This window comes from Theropithecus gelada, chromosome 12 (assembly GCF_003255815.1).
Source record: "Theropithecus gelada isolate Dixy chromosome 12, Tgel_1.0, whole genome shotgun sequence".
Lineage (NCBI taxonomy): Eukaryota > Metazoa > Chordata > Mammalia > Primates > Cercopithecidae > Theropithecus > Theropithecus gelada.
Genome location: NC_037680.1, coordinates 35,672,332 through 35,686,630, shown reverse-complemented (window position 1 = coordinate 35,686,630; position 14,299 = coordinate 35,672,332). Strand labels below are relative to the sequence as shown.

At 40.4% G+C, this 14,299-nt stretch overlaps 1 protein-coding gene across 4 annotated transcripts in view; it reads left to right on the top strand.

The window, feature by feature from the left end:
* The window catches only part of BAZ2B (bromodomain adjacent to zinc finger domain 2B), a 310,475-nt gene that overhangs the window by 265,525 nt on the left and 30,651 nt on the right, over nucleotides 1-14,299 (top strand). For all 4 annotated transcript variants that reach the window (XM_025405435.1, XM_025405437.1, XM_025405434.1 and 1 more), the window contains one exon: nucleotides 13,554-14,203. In XM_025405435.1, the coding sequence (XP_025261220.1) occupies nucleotides 13,554-14,203 (650 nt within the window). The remainder of the gene's footprint in view (nucleotides 1-13,553; nucleotides 14,204-14,299) is intronic.

The following is a 14,299-nucleotide window of genomic DNA, read 5'->3' as shown; positions in this document are numbered from 1 at the left end:
TGATCCCTTGGAAGAGATTAAAGGGGAATGAGCCCACCCGTATTTCTCCTTGAGTTTGAAAGGGCTCAGATTAGGAACAAAGAATCTTGGCTTCTAGAGTTGACTCAAATTCATAAAGTAGAACTGATGACTAGGAGCATTCCCACCAGCAATGCCACTTCCAGAGTCAAGGTAATGCAGGGTATCTCCCTGTCTCTATGTCCTTTTCTGGAGAGTCTCGAGGTTGTGAGATCTTCCAAGTTTGTGTGGATGAGGCTTAATAGCCCTCGTCCTCCCCAGGGACCTTCTTCACATAATCTTCTAGTGAATCCACCTCTCCCAATAATTACTCAAGCCTGTAAACTATTCAGTATCACGTTTCATCTCACATGTCCCTTTTCCACAGTCTCAGTGGGTCTTTTAACTTTTTGAATAGGACCACACTCCCACACGCAAGAATTAGGCCACCTCTCAATTTCTGTCTTATTCCTTCTGAGCAATACCACATTTATTGGTGTGAGGGAGACTGCCTGAAGTTGGGCCCATCTGTCTATTCCTTCTTTTGTTCCTTCTTTCTTTATATTTTGGGCAGAAACCTGTGCATCTCGTGAGACCCTGTCTCTTTCCATTTCCACCCCTGCTGGGGGGCTTGTATGACCTAAAAGAACTATTTCATGTCCAACATTGCCTCCCAGATGAAGGAATAAAGTCAAAGCCGTTGTCCGCTTAGGAGGACCTGCTCTGATTCGGTCATCCAACATTCTCTGCACCGAGAGCATGTTGTTAGGGATTCTGTACTCAAACCCTGGATTTTCTTATAATTATGCTAACACAGCCGGTTGTCTCAGAGTGTGTCCAAGTAACTACACTATCTGTGGATCTAGTCCACTTCACATTCAAGTCTCAGGAAAATCACCGCAATGGTAATATGTATTACCCATGCTACCAAGCATCCAGTTTAGAAGCAGGGTGACAACATCAGCCCCGTATTATTCGTCAACCCAGACTGCTCATTGTTCAACCAGGCCATGTGTTTCCCTTTACTCAGCTTCACTTAACACCACTGTTGTCTCCTAACCATGCAAGTTAGCAGGCCAAGCCTCTGCTATCCCTACAGTAGTGAACCTATTAAGAGCCTTGCTCTTGCTCTGTATAATGCTGGACTCCTCCTGCTGGTGTTCCCACTCAGGCTCCTGAATACCGTGCCTCACAGTAACTGGCTTCACATACAGCAGGACCAGCTGCCTCATACTGTAGATAAACAGTGGGTATTTGTCCCACCTTCCCTTCTAGAGAGACTACCACACCCTTTCTAGTGTACCCTACCCCTTTGTACTCTTGAAAATCTCTTAAGTTGATAAGGAGAAGAGAGAGAACTTAATTTCAAGCCACCTTATTACACTGGAAACCCTCTTTACCACTTGAGGGCTTCTGCCATTCTCAGGCATAGCTGCTGAGACCATCCTAACTGCCAAGTGAATGACCACTGTGCCCAGAAGAAATTATTTGACCCATAGGTTCTCTTCTTTCAGAAAGCCATGACATCGGGACTTTGTTGGGCACCAACTGTAGTACAAGATGCATAGTTACGCAAACCACTGACCCACATGGTGCTAATAGCAGCAAAGTTTGTTAGTGAGAGTAACCTACAAGCAGAGAAGTAACCATACACAGAATTCCCAGCCTCCATAATGAGTCCACAGGACTTGGACATGCAACAAGACTACTCCAAGAGACGAAACACTGTACCCCACACCTTGCTCTGTATGCATTAGTGTGAGAAAGAGTAGAAAGCACTTAATTTCTGAGTAATGATAAACATTATCAAGGGACCTTTGGGTTTAGAAACAGTGCTAGGACATATGCATATCAAGGGTAAAAGTCCACATAGGGAGGACGCTGAGAACAGTGTTGATGTCAGCTGAAGGCCTTCTGACCTGCTGCTGCCTCTCAGGGAAGTGGGAAAGAAGAAATCCCCCATGGCCTTTCAGCCAAAACCAAGGATTTTTTTTCCAGTTCAGTTCACTGTTTTTGTTTGTTTGTTTTTTGTTTTGTTTTATTATACTGTAAGTTCTGAGATACAAGTGCAGAACGTACAGGTTTGTTACACAGGTATTCGCGTGCCATGGTGGTTTGCTGCACCCATCAAACCGTCATCTACATTAGGTATTCCTCCTAATGCTATCCCTCCCCCAGACCCTCACCCCACCAACAGGCCCTGGTGTGTGATGTTCCCTTCCCTATGTGCATGTGTTCTTATTGTTCAACTCCCATTTACGAGTGGGAACATGCGGTGTTTGGTTTTCTGTTCCTCTGTTAGCTTGCTGAGAGTGATGGTTTCCAGCTTCATCCATGTCCCTGCAAAGGACATGAACTCATCCTTTTTTATTTCTGCATAGTATTCCATGGTGTATATGTGCCACATTTTCTTTATCCAGTCTATCATTGATGGGCATTTGAGTTGGTTCCAAGTCTTTGCTATTGTGAACAGTGCTGCAATAAACATACATATGCATGTGTCTTTATAGTAGAATGATTTATAATCCTTTGGGTATATACCCAGTAATGGGATTGCTGGATCAAATTGTATTCCTGGCTCTAGATCCTTGAGGAATCGCCACACAGTCTTCCACAATGGTTGAACTAATTTACATTCCCACCAACAGTGTAAAAGTGTTCCTATTTCTCCATATCCTCTCCAACACCTGTTGTTTCCTGACTTTTTAATGATTGCCATTCTAACTGGCATGAGATGGTATCTCATTGTGGTTTTGATTTGCATTTCTCTAATGACCACTGATGATGAGCATTTTTTCATGTGTCTGTTAGCTGCATAAATATCTTCTCTTGGGAAAGTGTCTGTTCATATCCTTTGCCCGCTTTTTGATGGGATTATAAATTTGTTGAAGTTCCTTGTAGATTCTGGATATTAGCCCTTTGTCAGATGGATAGATTGGAAAAATTTTCTCTCATTTTGTATGTTGAGTTTATTGAGAGTTTTTAGCATGAAGGCTGTTGAATTTTGTCAAAGGTCTTTTCTGCATCTATTGAGATAATCATGTGGGTTTTGTCATTGGTTCTGTTTATGTGATGGATTATGTTTATTGATTTCTGTATGTTGAAACAGCCTTGCATCCCAGGGATGAAGCCAACTTGATCATGGTGGATAAGCTTTTTGATGTGCTGCTGGATTCAACTTGCCAGTATTTTATTGAGAATTTTCACATCAATGTTCATCCAGGATATTGGCCTGAAATTTTCTTTTTTGTGTGTGTGTCTCTGGCAGGTTTTGGTATCAGGATGATGCTGGCCTTATAAAATGAGTTAGGAAGGAGTCCCCCTTTTTCTATTGTTTGGAATAGTTTCAAAAGGAATGGTAGCAGCTCTTTTTTGTACCTCTGGTAAAATTTGGCTGTGAATCCGTCTGGTACTAGCTTTTTTTGGCTGGTAGGCTATTAATTACTGCCTCAATTTCAGAACTTGTTATTAGTCTATCCAGGGATTCGACTTCTTCCTGATTTAGTCTTGGGAGAGTGTATGTGTCCAGGAATTTATCCATTTCTTCCAGATTTTCTAGTTTATTTGTGTAGAGGTGTTTATAGTATTCTCTGATGGTAGTTTATATTTCTGTGGTATCAGTGGTGATATCCACTCTATCATGTTTTATTGTGTCTGATTCTTCTCTCTTTTCTTCTTTATTAGTCTGGCTAGTAGTCTATCTATTTTGTGATCTTTTCAAAAAACCAGCTCCTGGATTCATTGATTTTTTTGAAGGGCCTTTTGTGTCTCTGTCTCCTTCAGTTCTGCTCTGATCTTAGTTATTTCTTGTGTTCTGCTAGCTTTTGAATTTGTTTGCTCTTGCCTCTCTAGTTCTTTTAATTGTGATGTTGAGGTGTCGATTTTAGATCTTTCCTGCTTTCTCTTATGGGCATTTAGTGCTATAAATTTCCCTCTAAACACTGCTTTGGCTGGGTCCCAGAGATTCTGGTACATTGTGTCTTTGTTCTCATTAGTTTCAAATAACTTATTTATTTCTGCCTTCATTTCATTATTTACCCAGTAGTCATTCAGGCACAGGTTGTTTGGTTTCCATGTAGTTGTGTGATTTTGAGTGAGTTTCTTAACCCTGAGTTATAATTTGATTGCACTGTGGTCTGAGAGACTGTTAATTATTATTTCCGTGGTTTTGCATTTGCTGAGGAGTGTTTTACTTCCAATTATGTGGTCAATTTTAGAATAAGTGCCATGTGGTGCTGAGAAGAATGTATATTCTGTTGATTTGGGGTGGAGAGTTCTGTAGATGTCTATTAGGTCCCCTTGCTCCAGAGCTGAGTTCAAGTCCTGAATGTTCTTGTTAACTTTCTGTCTCGTTGATCTGTCTAACATTGACAGTGGGGTGTTAAAGTCTCCCACTATTATTATGTTAGAGTCTAAGTCTCTTTGTAGGTCTCTAAGAACTTGCTTTATTAATTTGGGTGCTGCTGTATTGGATGCATATATATTTAGGATAGTTAGCTCTTGTTGTGTTGATCCCTTTACCATTATGTAATGCCTTTCTTTGTCTTTTTTTATCTTTGTTGGTTTAAAGTCTGCTTTATCAGAGACTAGGATTGTAACCCCTGCATTTTTTGCTTTCCATTTGCTTGGTAAATATTCCTCCATCCCTTTGTTTTGAGCCCTATTTGTATCTTTTCGTGTGAGATGCGTCTCCTGAATACAGCACACCGATGGGTCTTGACTCCTTATCCAGTTTGCCAGTCTGTGTCTTTTATTTGGGGGCATTTAGCCTGTTTACATTTAAGTTTAATATTGTTATGTGTGTATTTGATCCTGTCATTATGGTGCTAGCTGGTTATTTTGCCCAATAGTTGATGCAGTTTCTTCATAGTCTTGATGGTCTTTACAATTTGGTATGTTTTTGCAGTGGCTGGTACCGGTATTTCCTTTCCATGTTTAGTGCTTCCTTCAGGAGCTCTTGTAAGACAAGCCTGGTGGTGACAAAATCTCTCAGCATTTGCCTGTCTGTAAAGGATTTTATTTCTCCTTCACTTATGAAGCTGAGTTTGACTGGAGATGAAATTCTGGGTTGAAAATTATTTTTTTGTTGTTTTTTGTTGTTGTTGTTGTTTTTGTTTGTTTTTTTGCTTTTCAAACTTTATTATTATCAGTAAGCAACTTTATGTGTTATCACAAACTCTTCTTTAACAGTACTTTTCCTGGCTGTACACTATTTCCAAAAAATGACCTAGCTATTCTTTTTTTTTTTTTAAATTATACTTTACGTTCTAGGGTACATGTGCACAACATGCAGGTTTGTTACATATGTATACAGGTGCCATGTTGGTGTGCTGCACCCATTAACTCATCATTTACATTAGGTATATTTCCTAATGCTATCCCTCCCCTCTCCCCTGTCCCCACAATAGGCCCTGGTGTGTGATGTTCCCCTTCCTGTGTCCAAGTGATCTCATTGTTCAATTCCCACCTATGAGTGAGAACATGTGATGTTTGGTTTTCTGTTCTTGCGATAGTTTGCTGAGAATGATGGTTTCCAGCTGCATCCATGTCCCTACAAAGGACATGAACTCATCCTTTTTTATGGCTGCATAGTATTCCATGGTGTATATGTGCCACATTTTCTTAATCCAGTCTGTCACTGATGGACATTTGGGTTGATTCCAAGTCTTTGCTATTGTGAATAGTGCCACAATAAACATACGTGTGCATGTGTCTTTATAGCAGCATGATTTATAATCCTTTGGGTATATACCCAGTAATGGGATGGCTGAGTCAAATGGTATTTCTAGTTCTAGATCCTTGAGGGATCACCACACTATTTTCCACAATGGTTGAACTAGTTTACAGTCCCACCAACAGTGTAAAAGTGTTCCTGTTTGTCCACATCCTCTCCAGCACCTGTTGTTTCCTGACTTTTTAATGATTGCCATTCTAATTGGTGTGAGATGGTATCTCATTGTGGTTTTGATTTGCATTTCTCTGATGGCGAGTGATGATGAGCATTTTTTCATGTATCTGTTGGCTGTATAAACGTCTTATTTTGAGAAGTATCTGTTCATATCTTTTGCCCACTTTTTGATGGGGTTATTTGTTTTTTTCTTGTAAATTTGTTTGAGTTCTTTGTAGGCTCTGGATATTAACCCTTTGTCAGATGAGTAGATTGCAAAACTTTTCTCCCATTCTGTAGGTTGCCTGTTCACTCTGATGGTAGTTTCTTTTGCTGTGCAGAAGCTCTTTAGTTTAATTAGATCCATTTGTCAATATTGGCTTTTGTTGCCATTGCTTTTGGTGTTTTAGACATGAAGTCCTTGCCCATGCCTATGTCCTGAATGGTATTACCTAGTTTTTCTTCTAGGGTTTTTATGGTTTTAGGTCTAACATTTAAGTCTCTAATCCATCTTGAATTAATTTTCGTATAGGGACTAAGGAAAGGATCCAGTTTCAGCTTTCTGTTTATGGCTAGCCATAAATTCTTTTCTTTAAGAATGTTGAATATTGGCCCCTGCTCTCTTTTGGCTTCTAGGGTTTCTGCAGAGAGATCTCCTGTTAGTCTGATGGATTTCCCTTTGTGGAACCCAACCCAACCCAACCCAGAGAAAAAACCCAACCTTTTTCTCTGGCTGCCCTTAACATTTTTTCGTTCATTTCAACCTTGGTGAATCTGATGATTATGTGTCTTGGGGTTGCGCTTCTCAAGGAGTATCTTTGTGGTGTTCTCTGTATTTTGAATGTTGGTCTCTCTTGCTAGGTTGGGGAAGTTCTCCTGGATAATATCCTGAAGTATGTTTTCCAGCTTAGTTCCATTCTCCCCATCACTTTCAGGTACACCAATCAAACGTAGGTTTGGTCTTTTCACATAGTCCCATATTTCTTGGAAGCTTTGTTCATTTCTTTTCATTCTTTTTTCTCTAATCTTGTCTTCACACTTTATTTCATTAAGTTGATATTCAATTATTGATATCCTTTCTTCTGTTTGATTCAGCTATTGCTACTTGTGTGTGCTTTCCAAAGTTCTCGTGCTGTGTTTTTCAGCTCCATCAGGTCATTTATGTCCTTCTGTAAACTGGTTATTCTAGTTAGCAATCCTTCTAACCTTTTTTCAACGTTCTTAGCTTCCTTGCATTGGATTAGAACATGCTCCTTTAGCTCAGAGGAGTTTGTTATTACCCACCTTCTGAAGCCTACTTCTGTCAATTCGTCAAACTCATTCTCCATCCAGTTTTGTTCCCTTGCTGGCAAGGAGTTGTGTTCCTTTGGAGGAGAAGAGGCGTTCCGATTTTGGGAATTTTCAGCCTTTTTGTGCTGGTTTTTCCTCATCTTCGTGGATTTATCTACCTTTGGTCTTTGATGTTGGTGAGCTTCGGATGGAATTTCTGTGTGGACGTCCTTTTGATTGATGTTGATGCTATTCCTTTCTGTTTGTTAGTTTTCCTTCTAACAGGCCCCTCTGCTGCAGGTCTGCTGGAGTTTGCTGGAGGTCCACTCCAGATCCTATTTGCCTGTATCACCAGTGGAGGCTGCAGAACAGCAAAGATTGCTACCTGTTCCTTCCTGTGGAACCTTCGTCCCACAGGGGCACCCACCACATGCCAGCCAGAGCTCTCCTGTATGAGGTGTCTGTCGACCCCTGCTCTGAGGTGTCTCCCACTCAGGAGGCACGGGGGTAAGGGACTCAATTGAGGAGGCAGTCTGTCCCTTAGCAGAGCTGAAATAGCGTGCTGGGAGATCCTCTGCTCTCTTCAGAGCCAGCAGGCAGGAACGTTTAAGTGTGCTGAAGCTGTGCCCACAGCCGTGTCTTCCCCCAGGAAGATGGGAGTTTGATCTGTAAGCCCCTGACTGGGGTTGCTGTCTTTCTTTAAGAGATACCCTGCCCAGAGAGGAGGAATCTAGAGAGGCGGTCTGACTACAGCAGCTTCGCTGAGCTGCAGTGGGCTCCACCCAGTTCGAACCTCATGGCAGTTTTATTTACACTGTGAGGGGCAAACCGCCTACTCAAGCCTCTGTAATGGCGGACGCCCCTCCCCACACCAAGCTCAACCATCCCAGGTTGACTTCAGACTGCTGTGCTTGCAGTGAGAATTTCAAGCCAGTGGATCTTAGTTTGCTAGGCTCTGTAAGGGTGAGATCCACTGAGCTAGACCACTTGGCTTCCTGGCTTCACCCCGCTTTCCAGGGGAGTGAATGGTTCTGTCTCGCTGGCACTCCAGGCACCACTGGGGTGTGAAAAAAATTCCTGCAGCTAGCTCAGTGTCTGCCCAAATGGCCACCCAGTTTTGTGGGTGAAACCCAGTGCCCTGGTGGCACAGGCACCGGAGGCAGTCTCCTGGTCTGCAGATTACAAAGACTGTGGGAAAAGCATAGTATCTGGGCCGGCGTGCACCATTCTTCAAGGCAGAGTCTCTCATGGCTTCCCTTGGCTAGGAGAGGGAGTTCCCAGACCCCTTGCACTTCCCAGGTGAGGCGACGCCCCACCCTACTTCGGCTCACCCTCTGTGGGCTGCACCCACTGTCTAGCCAGTCCCGATGAGATGAGCCAAGTACCTCAGTTGGAAATGCAGAAATCACCCACCTTCTGCGTTGATCGCGCTGGGAGCTGCAGACTGGAGCTGTTGGTGTTCAGCCATCTTTCCTGGAAGTAGTTCACTGTTTTTTAGAAAACCATTTGGAGTATGTTAGATTGTAGATAATTTATTCACTATTGGAAGGAAACTGAAACATTTATTGTTAATTATACTGTGATATGAATACTATTCTTCCATTTTGTATTAGGATATAGTTACAGCATTAAGTTTGCAAGTATACAGTGTAATTGCTACCATGGAAATACGAAAATCTTACCTTAAAGATAATGGTTTTATGTTATCATCTTAAAATTTTTAGATCAGCCTGGAAAGGAACAGTCTTAAATAGACATAATAAGAATCTGCTTCCTTTAGTCTCTTCCACAATAATCTCAAGATGCTTCCTAGCATCTTCCTTCCATGATCTTCAAGCTGCTTCCTAGGAGCTGGTTTGTGGTAACACTGCCAACTGAAGACGGGAAAGCTCTGCAAGTACTCCTAAGGCTTAGCGGTACTGAATGGGTAGGGGCGCTTGAGCCCTAGGAAGAGGCCATTTGTGATTGCACCTCTCTTCAACCTGTACTCTAAATGCCAGTGCTTTTACATTTCTTGCTTTTTCTGTTTTGCTTAGAGTTTAGTAAAGTCTCACTGAAAGGTTTAGCTTGCTTCATTCCAACTAAGGAGAGCCAAAGGAAAGATGTTTCACTTGAACCAAGAATGGTGGACCCCCAGAATCCCGTGAGAACTATTAGGTGAACCCACAGGGGTCAGAGTGCTTCTGGTAAAACTCAAGGAGACATAGCTTCTTTCCAGTAGCAAACTTTGCTACTTTTAGCATTTGTTTAAATTAGGAAAGGCTATTTTGTCATTATGTACTACAGTTGCTGCCAGGGTAGTTAATTAAGTGAGGAGTACTTCCAATTTTCTCTCTTAGTTGTCTTCCTCTCCTTTCTTCTGCTTTGAAGATGGTTATTTATAGTCATTGATACATGTCAAAGAAGTAAAGACTGGAAAGACCAAGGGATTATATGAGATAAAAGATAGAAAACTATTTAAAATTAAAGACTCTCTTTACACTAAATATCCCATATATATTTTCAAATGATTAAAAGTAATTTTACGGCCAGAGGCGGTGGCTCACACCTGTAATCCCAGCACTTTGGGAGGCCAAGGCATGTAGATCACGGGAGGTCATGAGTTCGAGACCAGCCTGACCACCATTCGAATGTAAAAGTCAAAGATAGTCGTGACTTTTGAAATTACCATCAGCTCAATATTAGATACAAATAAGTCATCAATGAGTATCAAACTAGTAAAAAATGGTGTGTTTCTTATTTGTTTTAGAATATATGACAGTAATTTTTGAAATTTTTTTAGTTCTCAGAATACAAATATTAGTACTCCCTTACTAGGTAATACATCACCTAAAGTTAAAAGGATTGGAACACACAGGTATATGAGGAGAATATTTGTGACTATTTTCACATGTGCCTAACTGGAGGTAAAAGTGTATGTCTTGGTTTTTTTTCTTCTTTGCATGCCTGCTAACTTTGATTGGATGCCAGAGATTGTGAATTTTACCTTGTTGGATGCTGGATATTGTTAAGTTCCTATATTCTTGACATTTGTTTAACCGAGGCACAGTTAAATTATATCCTTGGAAAAGTTCGATCTTTTCAAGTCTTGCATTTAAACTTTGTCAGGCAGAACTAGAACAATGCTCATTCTAGGGCTGATTATGCCCTGCTACTAAAGCAAGATCCTTCTGAGTACTCTACCCAATGCCTATGAATCTTGAGGTTTCCCACTCTGGTGTGTAGGAACAGAAACTATTCCCAGCCTGTGTGAGCACCTGGCACTTTCCCCTCTAATCCTTTAAGGTACTTTTTCCCCCCGAGTCTCACCCATATGTGCTGATCAGTATTTAGCTAAATACTTGAGGAGTTCCTCTGCAGATCACTGGAGTTCTCTGCGCAGCTCTCTCCCTTCCAGAATATTCTCCTGAGCACTCTAGCCACTTTGGTCTCCCTGAGCTTTCAGTTCCATCTTCTCATCTTAGGGAGTTTGCCAGGCTCCACCTGGATTACTCCTCTCCTTATTGCTGTATCCTAGAAACTATCCCAAGGCACTAAGCTGGGGCAATCACAGGACTCACTGAGTGTGTTTTTCATCTTTGTTATTTGATGTTCAGTTTCCTGCAACGGTTGTTTCATATATTTTTCTGTTTCTGGTTGTTTCATACAAGAAGGTAATCTAGTCCCTGTTACTCTATATTGGTCAGAAGTATAAATCTGATGTATATGGATTTAATTTCAACTAGAAACTAATTTGAAGAGAAGGATGTGAGTGCTATGTCAAACATTAATAAAGGACTGGCTGGATAAATTATGGTATACCTATATAACAAAATTATGCAGCTGATCACAAAAATGAACTACAGATGAACTACAGTTACATGTTTTGGAAAGGTCTCTAAGGAATATTGTTAGTGAAAGAATTAAACTCATCCTTTTATTTCATTATTCAAGGAATATTTATTGAGCACCTCCTTTTGTTTTCTTTGGAGACAGGATCTCACTATGTTGCCCATGCTGGACTCAAACTCCTGGGCTGAAGCAATCCTTCCACCTCAGCGTCCCAAGTAGCTGAGACTACAGGTGCATGCCACTGTGCCTGGTTTATTAAGCCACTGTTTCGTAGTAGCCACCATGCTAAGCATTTAGAATCTAATAGCAAGATACAGACATTGACCGGGCGCAGTGGCTCATGCCTGAAATCCCAAAGCTCATGCCTGTAATCTGCAGGTGGATTGCTTGAGCTCAGGAGTTTGAGACCAGCCTGGCAACAGAGTGAAACCTCGTCTCTACAAAAAATACAAAAATTAGCTGGACATGGTGGCGTGCACCTGTAGTCCCAGCTACTTGGGAGGCTGAGTTGGGAGAATCACTTGAGCTTGGTAGGTTAAGGTTGCAGTAAGCCCTAATCACACCACTGCACTCCAGCCTGGGTGACAGAGTGAGACCCTGTCTCAGAAAAAAAAAAAAAAAAAGATACAGACATTGCTCTGCCTTTAAACAAAGCTTGTTGATTTAAATTCTAGTACGTGGGAGGGGGAGGTAATAGAAAATAAACAAACATCATGATTAATGTTAAATTCTGTAAAGGAAATATATAGAATGACATTCTAAGATGAATGGGGGGTCCTAATTTTAGATAAGGTGATCAGAGAAAATCTCTGTAAGGAAATAACATTTATTATCTGAGACATGAAGGATAAGGAGTCAGACAACAAAACAGTATCCCATGCAGAGGGAAGAACAAGACCAAAGGCTCTGAGAAGGGCAAGAACTTAGCATGTTCAAGAAGCTGAAAATACAGAGCAAGAAGAGGAGCAGAGTTATCAAGGACAAGAGTGGTGCAGAGGTGGTGGAAGTTTTCAGGAACCAGATTATAGAATTTGTAGGCCTCAGTTAGGAGTTTGGATTTTTCTCTAAGCTGCAGAAAAGTGAATAGTAGTATTCCATTTATGTAATAATGCAAAACGATAGTCATAGATAATGTGTATACGATTTTTGGGAAGATATTATATAGATGTAATTAACCATGGCTACCCCTGAAGTGTAGAAATAGAGACTGAAGGAATAGGTAGAAAGGCCTTTACTTTATACCCTTAATGATTGAATATTTTAACTTAAGAGCATATTACTTTTCAAATTGAATAAAGTAGTGGATTTATGTTTTTAAAATAGTTCTTATAAATTATTTTTAAAACAATGAGCAAAAATATGAACCAGAAATTTACAAGAGAGAAATACCAATAAACCTATGAAAAGATATTCAGCCTTATTAACGACCAGAAATAATGCAATCTAGATTTTCACCTCAAATATTGACAAAGACAAAACATATTGACAGCCTCCAGTTTCAATGAGGGTGGAGGCACGCGGATGCTCTCAGGTACTTTAATATGAGTATATATTGATCCAGACTTTCTAGAGGACAGTTTGACAATATATTTCCAAAACTCTGAAAAGTACACATCTTTTTTTTCTAGGAATTTGTTTTAAGGAAGTAAATCAGGAGAACAAGTCTAAAAATGTAGATAAAAGGTCATTATTTACAGCATTGTTTAGAATCGTAAATAATTGGGACCTATTATATATCAGTAGAAGATTGTTTAATTTATGATACAGTTCATTCTGTAGCCATTAAAATTTATGATGAAGTTATGTGTTTATCGACATGTCAAGGTGTTTACAGGCTATTATTCAATAAAACCCTCTAGCAGTTTAGAATATTATATGTATGTAGTAGAATTTCTTTCCTTAATTATGTGGACTTAAGTGTGTATGTATCACATAGAGAACTCCTAGAAGTTTAATACAAAAATATGAAGGGTAATTTTTGCTGTGTAGTAGGGCTTGTAATATTTGTTGAACTTTTAATATTTTTGGATTTTAACTTTTTATAACAAATATATGTTAATGCCAGCCGGGCGCAGTGGCTCACGCCTGTAATCCCCACACTTTGGGAGGCAGAGGCGGGTGGATTACCTGACCTCAGGGATTGGAGACCAGCCTGGCTAACACGGTGAAACCCTGTTTCTACTAAAAATACAAAATATTAGCCAGGCATGGTGGTGCACCCTTGTAATCTCATTTACTCAGAAGGCTGAGGCAGGAGAATTGCTTGAACCCAGGAGGCTGAGGTTGCAGTGAGCTGAATTCGCGCCATTGCACTCCAGCCTGGCGGAAGAGTGAGACTCCATCCATTTCAAAATAAAATCTAAAAAAAAAAAAATATATATATATATATATATGTTAATTTTCCAGTGAGTGAAAGCTATAATCCATAAAAAAGGAAAATATAGGGAGTAAATAGATAATATAGAAAAGTTTAAGTATTTATGCATGTAATTTGATAAAGAGTAATGAAATTTACAGTATTGGTTTGATCCGGAGTAACTGATCTTCATAATGCTTTTTGATTTTGTAGGACTAGAAGAAATTGCAAAAGAAAGAGAAAAACTAAAAAAGGCAGAAAGTATCCAGATCAAAGAAGAAATGTTTGAGACTTCTGGGGACAGTTTAAATTGTTCAAATACGGATCACTGTGAACAAAAGGAAGATCTTAAAGAAAAAGATAACACAAATCTATTCCTTCAGAAACCTGGCTCTTTTTCCAAATTAAGCAAGCTTTTGGAAGTAGCTAAGATGCCTCCTGAGTCAGAGGTTATAACCCCCAAACCAAATGCTGGTGCAAATGGGTGCACATTATCTTATCAGAACAGTGGAAAACATTCACTGGGCAGTGTTCAGTCAACAGCAACGCAAAGCAATGTGGAAAAGGCAGACTCGAATAATCTGTTTAATACTGGTTCAAGTGGTCCAGGGAAGTTCTACAGTCCTCTCCCCAGTGACCAGTTACTAAAAACGCTGACTGAAAAGAATAGGCAATGGTTTAGTCTTTTGCCACGAACGCCTTGTGATGACACTTCACTTACTCATACTGATATGTCAACTGCTTCTTTGGTGACTCCTCAGTCTCAGCCACCATCTAAGTCACCTTCACCTGCCCCAGCTCCTCTTGGATCTTCTACTCAGAATCCTGTTGGCTTAAATCCATTTGCTTTATCACCTCTTCAGGTTAGTACTGCTAACTGTAACTCATTTTTATATTGCTTTATGTAATCTTTGACCCCATGGAGATTTTCACTCTAGGGGGATTACTCAAATAGTTAA